Below are 16,970 nucleotides of genomic sequence, written 5' to 3'. Positions count from 1 at the left end.
TTCTGACCTGAGAGCTGGCCCTTCTCAACTGTGTTTGTCTGACAGTGGAGCCGGGCGGTGTTCTTGTGAGCCCTTCAGAGGGGCTTGCTAGCCCTTGGGGGGTTGCCTGGAGAGGTGGTGGTTGAAATTGCAGCTTCCCTCCAGAACCCGTCACCCGAAGTTACCGCGGGGTGTGGAGCCTACGTGGGGAGTCTTACACTCTGAGTCTTTCAGTGTGTATCTTTCTCCACTATTTGCCTTTTCTTACCCTACATGTGTATCATTACTCTTGTTTATTATGCTAACATCACTGGTTTACCTGGGCGGAGAGATTATGGGCATTGTTTGGGATGTTTTTTTTGTATTTTTCTCTCTTCCTTTTGTCTATCATCTCTCTCTCTCTACCTACCTACGTGCCTACCTCTAATCTCTAATGTGTCTACTGTCTCTTGTCTAAAACCCATTGTAGCCCCTGGAAATCACCTTTCTTCGGATTTTAGGGAGGTAATATGGTGCGACACCATATATTCAGCAACGCTTTCAGCAGGTCTGGGATGGCACCCCATTAGCAAGCACCCCAATAGCACATACATCAGTTAATGTGTCTATTAGCAAACTCTGTGAATATTTACTAATAAGTCAGGTTTTGCTGCCAAATGGCTTTGCTACAAATGTCGGCGGGGGGTGGGAAGGCTCTGTTTTCAGAGCTTTCTCAATATCGGTGTTACAGACAATGGTGGGTGTACAGGTGCTGTTTCATAAAGAAAATTCAGAGATACACCTGAAACTAATATAACACTGTATATTAATGAACTGGAATTTTCAAAAAAAAAAAAAACAAACAAACAAGAAAAATAAATAAATAAGGAAATTCAGAAATAGGAGGGAGCTAGCTATTCCTCGGCCCCATTCCCAAGATTTTGATTTTGTCGGTAGGTATGGGGTGGGGTGCAGGAATCTCACAGGCTCCCAGGGGGTTCTGATAAAGGCGTCCCTGGGACCTCCCTGGAGAAACCCTGTCTCACAGGATACAGGAGGGATCCTACAATCTCAGCTAAGGTGGGTCTTTGGGCTTTGGCTCCCATGAACCCCTGAAGTTGTACTTCTTTTTTTTTTATGTTTATTTGTTTGTTTGTTTATTTATTTAGAGACTAAGAGTGTGCTCGAGCAGGGGTGAGGGGAGGGCAGAGAGAGAGAGGGAGAGAGAGAATCCCAAGCAGTCTCCCTGCTGTCAGCACAGAGCCCACCGTGGGGCTGGCTCTCACCGCGAGATCATGACCTGAGCTCAAATCAAGAGTTAGATGCTTAACCAACTGAGCCACCCAGGCACCCCTGTGTTTGTACATCTATTTTGCCTGAGTAGATGCCCCTGGTAGGGTCTGGAGTGTTGGTTGAGTTTTCCAAGATGTCCTCAACTCAGAGCTGGTCCCAAAGGACTGGCGTGGACGTTACTCTGGGTGAGATACGGGAGGTTTATCTGGAAAGCCATGAGGCTGACCTATGTGAGGCCGGGGAAGGGTGTGGCTGGCAGGAGGTGACACACTCCCCCTTTCTTTGTCTCCTGGTCCACAGTGACAGCCTAGAAAGTGCCGTTCTAGGTCAGGAAAGAAACCCTGTACTCTGGGGGCAGCTAAGGGTGCTCCTCCAGTCCATGCTGGCCCTTTCTGGGGTTGGAGGTGTCCCAGCTCTCCCCCTCGAGGCAATGGGAGTTAAGGCCCTGTCAGTTTAACTGGGAGCATCTTGTTTAGGTTCAAAGACGTGACCCCCATCCCATGCCTTACAAGCCGTATCACTTCCGTAAGTCTTCATATCCTCCTGACTCCAAGGTCCCCCCTGGAAAGGAGTGGATTCGAAAATGGGAGACTGCCGAGTGGCCGTGTATGCAGAATCCCTACCAGAAGCGAGTCCGTGGGTTCACTGTGCTCTGCTTGCTTTTCGAAGTTCTACCCCCAGTGACCCTCACCTCACTCTCTCATGCCCCCCTCATGAGTCTTGCCTGTGAGCTCTTCTGTCTGGGCTTCCTGCAGGTACATGGAGTTCTTCCCCATCCCCTCCAACACCACCTCCGACTTCTACTTTGAGAAAAGCGCCAACTACTTTGATTCGGAAGTGGCGCCCCGGCGGGCAGCCGCTCTGTTGCCCAAGGCCAAGGTCCTGACCATCCTCATCAACCCAGCAGACCGGGCCTATTCCTGGTACCAGGTGAGCTGGGGCTGGGGCGGAGCCCTGGGTGGGGGCATGGGGCTCTGTCCACCACGCAGTTACTCACTCACTCATTCAACAAACATTTAGTAAGCACCTACTATGTGTCAGGCCCAAGCTAGGAACGGGGTGGTGGGTAAGAATGGAGCCCCTCCTCCACAGTGCCTCCAGCCTAGTAGAGGAGACAGGCAGAAATCCACGACGCATCCCAGCCGGCAGTGACCTGGCCACCCTCCCAGCTTCATCGTGGCTCCTGCCTCTGATTCTGACCAATAAGACGTGGAGGCTGGTTCCACCCTAATGAAATGGAGGTTTGCTGAGCAGTGACCATACTAACTGGTCTCCTCACTGGGCACTGGTCGGGGCGGGGGGGGGGGGGTTCAGAGAAGGATAAGGCATAGGACTCCCCATTCATGGCAGAAGCTGCAAACACCGGATCAGGTAAGGAATTCACCCGGACTGTTGTCTGTGCCAGAGAGGGTATGACTCCTACCTCCTACTTGACTATGTAAGAACTAGAACTTTCTTTAACTTCGATGACCTAACTTAATTTTTTCGAGCACCATTCCACTAGGCTGACAGGAAAGCTTAGACCTGAGCCTTTTGAGGGTTTCCTCCCCTGCCTGCCAATCTTCCTGGGATTGTGATCCAGTGCCAGGGTACGGGGGGTGGGTAGCTGGTCCACCAGCTGGTCCTGGATGGCCTCCTCAGGCCTGGCCACTTGGGAACTTCCCTGCCACCCTCTGAGCCTGTCTGTCTGGGTTCTTCAAATGAACAGCCACTTCCTCTCTGGGGCTTTGCTGTGTCCACGGAGCCAGCAGGTATAGACCCTACGTGCTCTCTGGTCCCACAGGGCCCCCTTCTCTCACTCCCCACCCTGAGATGTGTATGAGTCTCAGTGTGGGTGTGGGGGCTCATGAGAGTTACCCCTAGTGGGCAGGTTCCTGGTCTCTGGATGCTGACGGCCCAAGACATTGTTTTAGGTGGTTCAAACATGGCATTTTCCCCGTTTTGATTCTTTCCCAGTCCTGTCTTAGTCTGCTCCGGCAGCCGCAACACAGTATCATGGATTGGGGGGCTTAAACAACAGAAATGTATTTCTTACAGTTGTGGAGGCTGGTGGATTTAGTTCCTGGTGAGAGCGCTCTTCCTGCTTTCAGATAGCCACCTTCTCACTGTGTCCCCACAGGGCAAAGGTGGGGGGGGGGTGGGGAGAGGAGAGAGAGAGAGGGAGGGGGAGAGAGAGAGAGAGAGAGAGAGAGAGAGAGAGAGAGAGAGAGAAGGACGGAGGGAGTGCTCTTTGGTGTGACTTCTTATAAGGGCACTAATCCCATCATGGTGGCCCCACTCTCATGACCTCATCTAACCCTAATTACCTCCCAAAGTTCCCACCTCCAAATACTAACATTTACGGGGTAGAGCTTCAACATATGAATTCGGGGGAGGGGACACACATATTCAGTTCCTAAAACCGTCTGATTTCTATAAAGGAGACACTCTCAGTTTGGGGCAAATGTCTCTTCAGTCCTTTCTCACACTGCTAAGCTCTGTTTTCAACAAAGAGAGCACAAGCTTCGGGCTCAGGGCCTGTAGCAGACATTTGTATCTGGCTGGCATTTGAGAACGCTGCTTTATTTTTATTGCTTTTATGAATGATTACCTTCTTTATGTGACAACTGATTCTGGTTGTCTATTTATGGAGGCAGTAGAGAGTTTTATATTGAAATAGATTTATGTGAATAAGAAAGATGAGTCGATGTAAATCAAAAGTATATTGACATTGGCACACGCAGGCGGTTTGTGGATATGGCAGAAATCCGAGAGGTGGTGAGCAGAAGACCAACATTTGGAAACTCTGATCTAGTCCAAGTCCCGTCTTGCAAAGATGGGAAAGCTAGGGCTCCAAGGGCCATGTCTTCCCCAAGTCAAAGAGCAGTGAGAGGCAGAGCCAGAACTTGAACCCATGGCTGCTGGTTCTAGTCCAGAGTGTTCTGGCCACTCCACGGGTGCCGCCCCAAGAAAGCCTCTTCCTTTGTGGCCTTCATGTGACATTCTGACCCTCTCCCCTTGCACACAGCACCAGCGAGCCCATGACGACCCAGTGGCCCTGAAGTACACCTTTCACGAGGTGATCACGGCTGGGCCTGACGCGTCCGTGAAGCTGCGTGCCCTCCAGAACCGCTGCCTGGTCCCCGGCTGGTACGCCACCCACATTGAGCGCTGGCTCAGCGCCTTTCACGCCAACCAGGTAGCTGCCTGTCCCTGACCCTTGGGAGGGCGCTCACAGTACTGGCTTGTAGCAGCTGGCAGAGAGCCTCAAATCTCGTGTCAGTCTCAGGGCCAGATATGCCCTCATTGGCAAGCTAGACCTTCGGGGTCTTCCAAGGTTTCATTTTTGTTTATCCCAAGGCTGATGTGTGAGAATCCCCTGAGCCCTTGTCCCCTTACAACGGGCTCTATGTCCCTGAGGGGACTCTGAAAGCCCTGGGGTAGGGCTACCTTCCTCGGAGGAGGGGAAGGATATGGTGACGTAGTGAGAGCCTGGTCGGAAAGGTAGGCAGGGTCAGATCACAGGCATTTTAGGGAAACCCTTGGAGGGTTTATGCAAGAGAATGAGAGAGGCAGAGAGGTGCGTGGTAGGGTTGTGAGGGGCAAGCCATGCTTGGGTGATAGCTTCATCTCTAGAAGATGACCTTGGTCCAGGGAAGCTGGCAGAGAGCTGGACTGTAGAAGACTGAGGCGTGGGGACACCTGCCATTCAGAAGTGGAAGATAAGGTAGAGGCTATAGAGTGCAGAGTCCCCAATTTGTGACTGTGGCTGCTGACTAGAAGATGGGGAACCTATTTGCCACTAGAGTAAACACACACCCATATCATCCTTCTCTTTTTTCTCTTTCTTCCAGATTCTGGTCTTGGATGGCAAACTGTTGCGAACAGAACCCGCCAAAGTGATGGACACAGTGCAAAAGTTCCTTGGGGTGACCAACACTATTGACTACCACAAAACCTTGGCGTGAGTGTTGCCTTGGCTTTTTGATAGGGTGATTTTCTGAGCAGACACCTGGACCAAAAAGCCAAAGGCTTGAATGATTATGGAAGAGACACTGATTAGTTAGAGTTAGCAAGTGTTAGGAAGCATGCATATCCCTGATAGCTGTCTAGCAGAAAAGCTAATATTAATATGACTTGGGTCATATTAATAAAGGTATCAACTCGAAAAAAAAAAAAGGAGGTGATGAATATGTTCTACTCTGGTCAGTCCCAACCCTGGGGTTTTCTTTTCAGTCTGTGCTGAACATTTTCAGAATCTTTTACTGAAGTAAGTTAGACTACCATTAAACAGCCCCAGTTCCCCATAAGGGTTTCTTAGCATTAGATTTTGACTTAGTTATAATTTCAGGAAAAGGAAACTATGAGTATTGGTGACGGCTCATAATCCCACTCACTCAGAACCTGGCACAAGTGCACTGAGAATGCCCTCCCCAGATTGAGTAGGTGCCGGCCTGTGTTGCAGGAGCTCAGGGCTAGGGAGTCGTGTCTCCTAGTGCTATGTCCCAGACAATGACTCATGCGGCTGGATGGAGGTGGGGGGGGGGGTCTCAAGAGAGGGAGGAATAAAGTCACCTTCCCTGGCTACCTCTTTGGGAAGGTCATGTGGTAAGAATGTTCCTTCTCACTCTCTTGGAAGTTGAAGGTAAAGAAGGTCACCTTAAGGCAGACAGGAACAGCAGCTAAGGGAGGGCTGTGGCATCAGAGATGCCTGGGTTAGGATTCCAGACCTGTTGCTTCTTTAGCTGTATGACCTCGGGCAAGTGTCTTCGCTCCTTCAAACCTCACTCTCCTCATCTGTAAATTGGAGACAAAGGTGATAATTCCTGCCACCCAAGGGTCACTGTATTGAACGAAGCACGTGTGTGGAACTCATAGCTCAGTGCCTGGCACGTACTGATGCTCAGAAATCCTCTCCATCATCGTCTTCCTCCTTTATGCCTACCCTGTGACCCATCCAGAAATCCCTGTCTCCCTCACCAAATGTGAATTCTGTTTCCTGGCTTTTCTCATGCCCAAGAAGCTCCTATTGGTTCCTGATCTGGGGTTGAATTCTGATGCCAGCATGCCTCCTCCCCTCCCCTTGACAGCTTCAGATCTCATCTCTCCCCCACAAAAGCCTTCGAAGGCCCAGCATGACTTTGAATCCTGAAGGCAGTCTTGCTTTGCCATTTCTGAAATTTAGTCCAAAAGCCAGAACTTCTCAGTGATGAGCATGCTTAAGTACAACAAAAATCCCCCACGAAGCTTTTTTTTTCCCTGTTGGGTTCTTGGGTGAAAGAAGTTGCTCAGCCCTGAGTAGGAGAATGCTCAGAAAAGATTTCCCAGGATCCTCTGGGATTCTGTTATGGGTCACTGAAGGGATGGACTCACGCTGCTCCACCAGGACAAGAGAAGGCTCAGAACATGCGAGCTGCCTTCTGCTAAGAGGAAGGGGCAGGGGCGTTGAGTGTAGCCCAAGGGCAAAACTCGGGCCAGTGGATGCAAACACCAGCCCCACACATCTCTCTGTGGGTTCCAGAGTGTGCTTGGGGTAGTGGGTTTCATAGTCTAGGCTTTTGCCCTTCCTGGGGTCTGTGAACGTTGCCTTAAGGTGGGAGGGGGATGGGCTGGGCCAGCTCCCATCCATAGGCTTTCCCCAACTCCACAGGTTTGATCCAAAGAAAGGATTTTGGTGCCAGCTGCTCGAAGGAGGAAAAACCAAGTGTCTGGGCAAAAGCAAAGGCCGGAAATACCCAGAGATGGACCTGGATGTAAGTGGACGCACTGCCTGTGGCAGCTGGACAACCGGAGGGGGTCCCCCTGACTGGCGGGGATCCCCTCTTCCCTTTACCGTGCACTCAGCACCTTTTTTTAATTTTTAATGTTTATTACTTTGTTTTTGAGAGAGGGAGACAGAGTGTGAGTGGGGGAGGGACAGAGAGAGAGAGGGAGACAGAATCCGAAGCAGGCTCCAGGCTCTGAGCTGTCAGCACAGAGCCCAATGCAGGACTTGACCTCATGAACTGTGAGATCACGACCTGAGCCAAAGTCGGATGCTCAACCGACTGAGCCACCCAGGCGCTCTGCCATGTGCTCAGCGTCTTAATGGCCTTGGCATTTCTTGGATGGTGATGTATGTATGTATGTATGTATGTATGTATGTATGTATGTATTTATTTTGAGTGAGAGAGCGGGGAGAGGGCCAGAGAGAGAGAGGAGAGAAAGTGTCCCAAGCAGGCTCCACACTGTCAGCCTAGGGCCCGACGCGGGGCTCGGTCCCACAAATCGTGAGATCATAACCTGAGCCAAAATGAAGAATCAGATGCTTAACCGACTGAGCCCCCCAGGTGCCCCTTGGATGATGTTCTTAAAAGGAGGAAATAGAAGCTAGGACATGGTGGGTCAGGAATGGCTTAGTCAAGTGAGTATTTATTACCTTCTGCCAAGGGCTGAGTGCTGTGGGCTTTGAGGATGATTCAGACATGTGCTTTGCCTTCAAGGGACTGCTAGTCTAGGAGGGAGACTAGTTACACACACCAATAAGATGCAGGCCAGCAAGTGCTTCACGCAGCAGGGGAGCTGCACACAAGTACTGTGGGAATTCAGAACACGGAGATGCCACAGGAAGCTGATGGGGCGGGGGGAGGGGTAAGGGAGGGGAGGGGCTCTGGGGTTGGGCCTGTGAGGACGGGGGTGACACCGGACCTGGGCATAGAGGAATCCCTATTCTTGCAGGAGAGTGTCCAAAGGATGCAGGGGAGAGGTTGCACGCTGTGACTCTCAGTTGCCCCGGTTTTAATTAATTCTCTCTTTTCTCCCTATCACGAGAACTTTTACCTTGTGTAATTGTATTTTGGCGCCCTGCCCTATAGGAGTTTTCCCTTGGAAACTACCATTTTCAGAAAGACTGTGAATGAAAGGTGTACGGGTGGACGCGGACAGAGTGGTGGGGAGGGATCCCTCTTGAATCAGCGCGTCACTGAGATCTGAACTCTCCTTCCCGTTCCAGTCCCGCGCCTTCCTGAAAGACTATTATCGGGACCACAACATCGAGCTTTCTAAGCTGCTGTACAAGATGGGCCAGACACTGCCCACCTGGCTGCGGGAGGACCTCCAGAACACCAGGTAGCCACGGCCACCTCAGCCACACTGAACGTTTGCGATGGCCTGGACGGCCTGCCGCATGCTGAGCCAGACTGACCTGCAGAGTGGGGAGCTGGGCCTGGGCTGGCCAAGCACTTATGAGCAATACTCGGCTGAGGCCCAGGCAGGGCCAGGAGAAGAGCCCAGGCAGGTCCGCAGGCACTTGAGAGCATCCAGTGCCGGGTCTGTGGCCTACAGGACCTCCTTAGCCACCAGGGGTCCGTTCCGTTCACAGCCTTCCATGGGGAGGCCACTTCCTGTTGGGGGGAGGCCACTTCCTGGTAGGAGGGAGTCCGTGAGACTCTTTTCTGTCCCTCACTGTGTTCTACCAACCACACCCTCCCCGTCATCCCATCACTCCCTGCCCCGGGCAGGGTATCCCCTCAGTATTAGCTGCCCTATTTTCCCCGTCCTCCAGACAATAGGGAGAAGAGCCCAGCTGGGCCTTTTGCCAAACCAGGGAGAGAGACTGGATGCTTCCCTGACTGTTTTGAGCCAGGCACTTCAGAGGGGTCAGCGGGGGACCCAGAGTCACTAGGCTGGATGTGGGGGTGGCCACCTCAAGAGAACTCTGGACCTCCTCACACATTCTGGTTAATACTTTCTCATCTCACCTTCCCTTTTGGGTAAAGGATCACTGATTCCTATAGTATCCACCCAGTCCTTGGGGCCTTCTTCAGGACCCCGGGGCACCGCCATGCCATTTGGACCCAGAGACCCAGGCCTCCCTACCCCTGTTCCTCACCCTGGGATATGACGTGTGGTGTTTCCTGTGGTAAAAGACTGAGGCGGTTCAGGAGTCTGCCAGTATCCATGTCCCAATGTACATATGCTGTCCCCACGCCCACCCAACCTTGGCCCCTGGCAGACACTGGGCAGAGTGGGTGAGACTGCTGTCCATGGCTTTGCCCCAGCTACCTGTGGCCAAGGGCTCCTAGAGACCCCCTTAACCCCCTCCCAGATACTAAGAAGCTAAAGTATTTTAATATTTTGTTTTTTTCTTGGTGCCAGAGTTTATACCCTGGGTGCTGGGGTCGCACTGTGTTATATATATATATATATATATATAATGTGTATATATATATATTCTATTTTTTTTGGTTGGGTTTATTTTTAATTCAGTCATACAAAATGGTGGCAAGCCCCAGTGTCACATCTCAGTGCTAGAGAATGGGATAGTAGGATGGAGGAGGGCGTGTGTCTTCATATGTCCGGGCCTCCAGGAGACAGTTTGGAGGTGTCCCTTGGAGAGGTCTCTGTTCCTTCCCCAAGTGTCGCGGTTGTCCTGGGGCTACCGCGGGTGAACTGAGGTGGTGAGATGAACAGGAGAGACCTACTCCCTCCAGGAAACCTGGCTTCGTGAAGCACAGTGACCCTGGAGGAATTCTGGCCAAAGGCAACAGCAGGGCTGGGGCGGGAGGCTGGGGGGCCGAAGGCCAGCCTGTCCCCTCCCCCTCATATGGTGCTAGGTTGGGAGCTGCCCTAGGAGCCGGACTGCCCGCTGGGACCCACTGAACTGTCTCCAGGCCCCCCACCCCCGCCACAGACCATGGGATCTCGGGGCTGTTTTCTGGTTAGGGTCTGCTCCTACCCCCTTCTTTAACAATGTGAAGTGACGAAGGCTGGGCGCCTGTCCCCAGCCCCTCCCACTGCCAGGTTAGCTTCCAGCCCACCTCCAGGAATCCCTTTCTGGAGAGCCTCGTCCTGTTCGGAAGACTCTAGCATCTTGGGGCTGGAAGGGTCCTTTGACGGGTATGGAAACAGGTCCAGAAAGGGGAAGCGGCCTCCTTGGCCGATGTCTCAGAACTGGGTGCACGCGGAGCTGAGAACTGAATCTGAGGCTCCTGATTCTGGGTCCAGTGCTCTTCTTCCAATGCCACACTGCCTCTGAGCCCATCCTTGGGACCCTACTCTGTGCCAGGTTCCTGTCCCTCCCTCAGTCACACCCGTGGTCATTCCAGGATAGGGGACAAACCACTCCTTCCCAGCCAGGGTGCCTTTGAGCCTTCTCAGTTCCTGATCTGCATTTGCAGTCCTGCCTTGCTCTCCCCAAGAGGTCCTTCCCCAGTGTGCGGGGGGCCGGGTCTGGCTGAGCTCTGAACCCGTCCCCTCTTTTCAAGTTCTTCCCTGGGTGGATACTCAGCAGAACAGCTGCGTGTGGGTCCACTGTCCTGCAAGAGAAGCCTTCCCATCATGCTTCTCCTCGGGGCCTTTGAGCCTGGGAACCCTGGGCAGTGTCGACCCCGCCGGGGATGAGGAACAGAGTGTCTGAGGACAGGGTGGCGTGCCTGCTTGACGCCCGTGAACGCTTGCTGGTGCCACGGCCCAGACTCGCAGGACGGGGTCTTCCGTAGTGCAGACCCCAGCATCGTCCCCCACCTTCGAGCTCCGTGGCCTGTGAAGAGCTTGCAGCTCCCACCTGTTGAAATGTACCCTCTGTGTCTGGACGCCTGCTCCCACCTCCGGGAGCTCAGAAGGCCTGGAGGGCAGGCAGCTCCATTTCTCTCCGCCTCTGGCTCCAGGAAGGAGCGGGCAGTTTTGAGACCCTGTGGGACCCTGTGGGAGCAGAGGAAATATTGGAGCATTTTGTCCAGGCCCTTCTGGGAGGCTAGGGACTTGACCTGCCCCATGTTCTAGGTCTATCTGGTCACTGCGACTTCCTTGCCCACTGATGAATCTTTCTTGTGGACCCACTGCCAGGACCTGTGGATATTGGGGAGGGGGACAGATAAATCCCTCTAGGGGCTCTCAGCTACTGCGCACACAGATCCTCCACACGAGAGGTGCAAATGGGTACAGCATCGCAGCATCTTTAATGTTCGCTAATTCACTGTGTTTGGCCAAAAAATAAAAGAGAGAGAGAGAGAGGGAGAAAGAGAAATAGCTTAAGTCATGTAGCTGACTCCACCATCCATTCTGCCATCTTTTCCACGAGCCTTTGCTGGGGGAGGGCACAGGTGTCATGGTCACCTGCAGCTGCCTGAGTCACCTGGAGTTCTAGAGCCGCCCGTAGTGCAGGCGTCTTGTGCTCGGAGGGTGAGCCTGAAGTTTAAAGATGGGCCTCTTCCAAGCCTGTGCGTCGGAGGGCCAGCACCTCCGGGGCCCAGATGAGGGAGCAGTGGTCTGTTTCCAGTGGAGGAAAACTAGGCTGACCCCCCCCCAGAGATTGGTGGTCTCAGTGGGGAGGGGTCCCCCATGGGTTTGTTGGTAAAGGAGCAAGTGAAAACATGTTTTACCAATTCTTTTATTTTGAACACCCAGTACCCTCCATCTAGATTTCAAATGAACACGTTGTCGCATTTGTTTTCTCTCTCTCTCGCTCTCTGTGCGTGTATATTTTTTTTCTGAATTAGTTTAAAAGTAAGTTGCTGCAAATATCATGAGACTTTACCAAAACGCTTCCGCCTGGGTCCCCGAAGAGTTAGGACGTTGTCCTCCATAATTGGCCTGTAGCACACCCAAGACCGCAGTGATTTCCTAAGAACATCCGCTGTTCAGTCTATATTCACTTGTCCCCCAGGTAACTCATACCTGGTTTGGGAATCAGGATCCTGTCAAGGTGCATATATGGTACCTTATAACTGTGGTTGTCGCTCAGTCTCTTGAAATGCTGAAAAATCCTCTCTCCGCTCACTTTGATTTTTTTAAATGACGTTATTTCTGAGGAGAGCAGGCCTGCTGTCCTGTCCGAGTCCCACATGCTGGGTCTGTCTGATCATTTCTTCATGGTGTCATAGAATATGTTCCTCCAGCCCCTGTCTTGTCAAGGGGAATTCAGGCCGTATGAATTTTTGCCTTTTGTGCTGACTCGACAACTTCATCCCGGCCTGAGATGCCCCTCTGCCGTCACCTGTACCAAGTGCCAAACCGGCAGAAGGGCTGGATGGGGTTCCAGGAGCTCAGGGGAGGGCAAGGGGGTGGCCGTTGCAGCTGGCCCTGGGTGCCCCCTAGGGGGAGGAGGCTGGGCCCTCTGGGAAGGAGATGCCTCTGGCTCAGAAAACCCTGGGCTACCCGCTCTGATCCTGGCGATGGACCACACGGCACCAAATAGAGCCTCTCTCTCTCTCTCTCTCTCTGTCTCCCTCTTTCTCTGTTTTGTGGCCTCCTGGTTTTTACTTCCCGGAGGCCCATGGTCTGTGTGCACTGGAGCAGAGCCAGGCCCCTGGGATGCACCAGGGAAGGGCCTAGCTGGGGAACTGCCTCCCCCAAGCTGTGGTGTGAGGAGAAGAGCACTGGGCTGGAGGCAGGAGATGTGAAATTTCGTCCCAACTGGGTACATTTAGTAGCTGCGTGACAGTTTTCCTCCCAGGGCCTCAATTTCTCCACTTGTAGCATGAGCAGATGGGGCTAAAGCAGGGGTTTTCAAATGTCAAAGAAGGAAGCGGGTCTGCTCTAGGTGAAGTGAGGGTGGAGGGCCCAGGCCCCCGCCCTCAAGGCAATGCTGGGTGCCTGGTTTGCAGCCCCGGGCTGGCTACCTGCCCCCCCCCCCCCCCCCCCAGGGCTTGCCCTTGCCAGCTCCGACAGCCAGAGATGTTTTTAGTTCCCACAGGGGACGGGCATGGGCTTTGTGAAGGGTCATCGTCAAGGGCCTGGGGAGACTCTGGCTGTGTTTTATCCTAATGAGTTCATCCCTCCCTCTTTCCTTCCTCTCTCTGGCCCTTGAGGAGAATGAAGGAGGAGAGGGTTTTCTATGACTGTGCTAGCTTTTATTATAAGCAAGAGGGCTCCTTTTGTAATTTGTGCATGAAATTCATGTCATTTCCTAGGGAGAGGAGAGGGCTGACTGGAGAGGGTGGGGGGCACACTAGGGGAGCAGACAGAGGTTTCCTTCCCTTGTGTGGGGTGGGGAGAGGGGGGAGAGGGGATGCTACCCAGCTCACCCGATCAGGGCTCTCGAACCAGCCGTTTTGGGTTGTGTTAAAAGTGGGAACCTTCCTCCATTAATGTACAATCTCGAACTAACTGCTAATAAAGTGGGGTTCTATTTGTATGCACTGGTCATGTCTGTCTTGTCTCTCTGAACTTTTTGAAAGGCCTGCAGGGGAGGGGTGGAGATCCAGGGGGTCTGCACCACAGCCAGTGTGGCCACCCTGTGGATGGTGACGGGGGGGGGGGGGGGCGGGAGAAGGCATTTTACTCTTTGATGCTGTTTCCCTCGTCTCTGAGGGATATGGAGGAAGTTGGGCTCACTGGCTGTTCCTGGAGAACTGGCTTAAAATGCAGATCCCCAGGCCACACTTCCCGAGAAGTGGCACATCTCTGGCAGATGTGGAGTGGGGCCCAGCCATCTGCATTGTAACCTCCAGCACCCTGAGGCACCCCTGGCTTTGATCGATGAGTCCTGTGGATTCTAATTAATTTGGAGAGTCCCACTGTCTGAGCAACCAAACTGTGGTTAAAACACATGATTGTCTAGCCTTCCCAGCCTGATTGAGGGCCAAGCTTGACAGAGGCCCCGGCCCACCATCTACAACACAGGGCTCTGGACCTGCTCCCTCAGATCCCCCTGCGAAGCTTTAAAACAATGTACATTCCCGGGCACCCCAAAATCCACTCTTTCAGAACCTTTGGGAGTGGGACCCAGCGAAGTGCATTTTAACCCCCTGATACACAGGAAGATTCGAGAACACTGAACCAGGCCACTGAGTGCGAGCCAGAGAAGGTCCACCGGAACGTGGATGGCTGTCGAGGGGCGAACAAGGGCACACCTGGGAACATAACAAAATGCCAGCCTCTGGGCACGAGGGCAGCACCTGCAGGGACCCTTGAAGTTTGTCAGCTGGGAGCTCGGTACAGGTCGTGTGGTGTCACCAACAGTTTGTGGCTGGAGGCCGCACTAATGGGAGCAGTTCCAGAAGGTATGCTACAGAAAGGAGTCCTGTGCCAGTTAAGGGGGTCAGGCTGCATCAGAGGTTTTTGAATTTTAAAATAGCTAATACTAATTTTTAAAAGAGAAAATTGGAAACCAGGTAAAGGCAGGGGTGCTCCGGTTGGAGTGGGGTCAGGGTCCAGACTCTCACCAGCTAATTCCTCCTCTCTGTCCCCCATACTATCTTGGAACCCTAAAACTCCTTGAAACACATTGTGAAAATCCAACCCAGCTGCTCTCAGAGGCCCCAAGATGCTGCATTTCTTTATTATTTATTTTTTTCATTTTATACATATGGAGAGAGAGCATGAGTTGGGGAGAGGGGCAGAGGGAGAGAGAGAGACAGAGAGACAGAGAGACAGAGAGACAGAGAGAGAGAGAATCTTAAGCAGGCTCCATGCTCAGCACGGAGCCCAATGCAGGGCTCGATCCCATGACCCTGGGATCATGACCTGAGCCGAAATCATGAGTTGGACACTCAGCCAATGGAGCCACCCAGGCACCCCTCAAGATTCTGCATTTCCAATAGGTCGGGTGAATAAAGGCATATTAGACTCTCCTCCCCTAATTGAGGAAGAGTCCAGGGAATCTGATACAGTCTAGGCTCCCCAGAGTAGGCATTTCCCTCAGTGAAGCCCTGGGTCATGTGCATAGAGCAGTGTGTTTCATAATCGTAAAATACTGGAAACAACCTAGGTGTCCATCCACAGGGGATCAGCTAAGTAGCCTAGTGTCGCCACAGGCTGGAACGTGATGATGCAGTTGAAAATAATTAGCTCCGTCTTCAAGTCCTGCCAGGAAAATTTCTATGAGACTGGCCTATAGTGTGACCATTTTTGGAAAGAATGCTACATAGTGTATGTTTTTCCTGGGACTGGAGCCTGCTTGGGATTCTCTCTCCCTCTCTCTTCCCTTTCCATATGCACATGCTCTTTTGCTCTCTCAAAATAAATAAATTAAAAATATAAAGATAGGATATTTGTGTATCATTTTTGGAATGAAAATGGGTTCATAGAAAGGGGGCTTGTAAGGATGATGCCATGAAGGCCACACAGCTGGCCTTGACCCAGCAGTTCGCCGTTCGGCCCCCATCAGAGCCCCAGGCAGTGGGGGGAAGTTCTCGCTTTGCCACAGCTATCCTGAGCACCCGTCAAGATCCTGAGCGGAGGATCCTGACCAGCTGTGAGACTTGCCGACAGTCTCTGGCCCTCGGAGCCCAGCGCCCACATGCTAACATATGGGGGGGTTAGAGCCCACATCAGCAGTCCTGGACAACCCGACACAGTATGAGACGGAGGCAGCTGAACACCTGTGAGATTTCTGACAAAAGCATAACACGGATCTAGCCAGCAGATACATCTCTGTTGAGAGACAATTTGCAAAATAACTGGCCTGACCTCTAAAAATGTCATGGTCGTGAAAGATAAAGGCTGAGAAATGGTTCAGAATGAAGGGAACTAAAGACACCTGGCAATCGCATGTCATGGGTGACCCTGGAGGGGCCCCAGACCAGGAAACAATTAGCTATAAAGGACCCTATAGGGACAAGTGGCAAAACGTGAACGTGAACTGTGTGGATTGGATGGTAGTATTGTATCAGTATTAAATTTCCTAATTTTAATTATTGTTAAGAGTCTGTAATTTTTCTCAAGAAGTTCACGCCGAAGTACTTACAGATAAGGGGGGAGAAATGGAGTTTGTAGTTTGACTCACCCTCTAGTGGGTGGTTTATCCGGTGCAGTCTAGACTGTGTCCACCTAGGGGCAGTCTCACCCCAGCTTCTCACAGCTAGAGTGTGGGAAAGTCTCCACCAAAGGTTGGGCTGGTGGTTAACGGAGGTGGGGTAATAATATTATAAATAATAACATCAATAAATTATGTGAATACTACAAAGCATTTCTCAGTGTGTCAGGCAGGCCCTCTGCTTGTTAAGGACTACCTCTTTTAACCCTCGCAACAGCCCTCGGAGGTAAGTATTAGCATCATCCCCATTATATAGATGAGGAATCTGAGGTTCAGGAAGGTTAAGTAGCTCTGCCAGGATCACACAGCTGGAGTCGTTGGTCTGTGAGGCCCCACAGCCTGAAGCCCACGGGGCTCTATTGTGCAAGCTCAGGCACGGAGCAGGGTAGAATCTACCTCTACCCCACATTCGGTCCCCAGCCACTAGGAACTCTGGACCCTGGGTTCCCAAACATCCACCTGTGCCAGACAGGGACACTTCCTGCCTCAGCATCAACCGAGCGGTTCCTGAAATTCAAACACCTGGCCCTGCTGCTCCAGATTCTGATTCAGGAACTCTGGGAAGAGACCAGGAATCTGTGCTCTACCAAGTTCCCCTGGGGTTCTGTCGTATCATCAGAGGCCGGTGTGAGAAGTGAGATGATTCATTTTCAGAAATACCAAATAAAAACTGTGCTGATTACCAACAGGTTTACAACCTATTGGAAATATGCATGAATGCCCCCCCCCGCCCCTGCCCGCAGCCGATCACACACACACACACACACACACACACAATGGAGCCCCAAAGCCTTAGACACTTCATTTCCTGGTTCTTCTTCCCCTCTCCATTTCGAGGGGTTATTTTTTGCAGGCTTTGCAATGAGCATGCACCAAAGAACTGAAGTCTTCGCATCACTTCAAGGAATGTTCATTTGTTCCCATCAGACTACTTGTTGCCTTACATGGGCATAAGCCACTTCCAGTAAGGCTGTAACCTCTGTAGTGCTCAGCCAATGAGGAA

At 52.2% G+C, this 16,970-nt stretch overlaps 1 protein-coding gene across 2 annotated transcripts in view; it reads left to right on the top strand.

Annotated features, from left to right (window-relative positions):
* The window catches only part of NDST1 (N-deacetylase and N-sulfotransferase 1), a 58,704-nt gene extending 49,363 nt beyond the window's left edge, over window positions 1-9,341 (top strand). For both annotated transcript variants that reach the window (XM_043597853.1, XM_043597861.1), the window contains exons 11-15: window positions 2,007-2,181; window positions 4,259-4,429; window positions 5,085-5,194; window positions 6,881-6,983; window positions 8,222-9,341. In XM_043597853.1, coding sequence (XP_043453788.1) covers window positions 2,007-2,181; window positions 4,259-4,429; window positions 5,085-5,194; window positions 6,881-6,983; window positions 8,222-8,341 — 679 coding nt within the window. In that variant the 3' untranslated portion in view covers window positions 8,342-9,341. The remainder of the gene's footprint in view (window positions 1-2,006; window positions 2,182-4,258; window positions 4,430-5,084; window positions 5,195-6,880; window positions 6,984-8,221) is intronic.
* Window positions 9,342-16,970: the final 7,629 nt, after the last annotated feature.

This window comes from Prionailurus bengalensis, chromosome A1 (assembly GCF_016509475.1).
Source record: "Prionailurus bengalensis isolate Pbe53 chromosome A1, Fcat_Pben_1.1_paternal_pri, whole genome shotgun sequence".
Classification (NCBI taxonomy): Eukaryota; Metazoa; Chordata; class Mammalia; order Carnivora; family Felidae; genus Prionailurus; species Prionailurus bengalensis.
The sequence above is the reverse complement of the archived record's forward strand: the minus strand, read 5'-3'. Positions and strand labels throughout refer to the sequence as shown.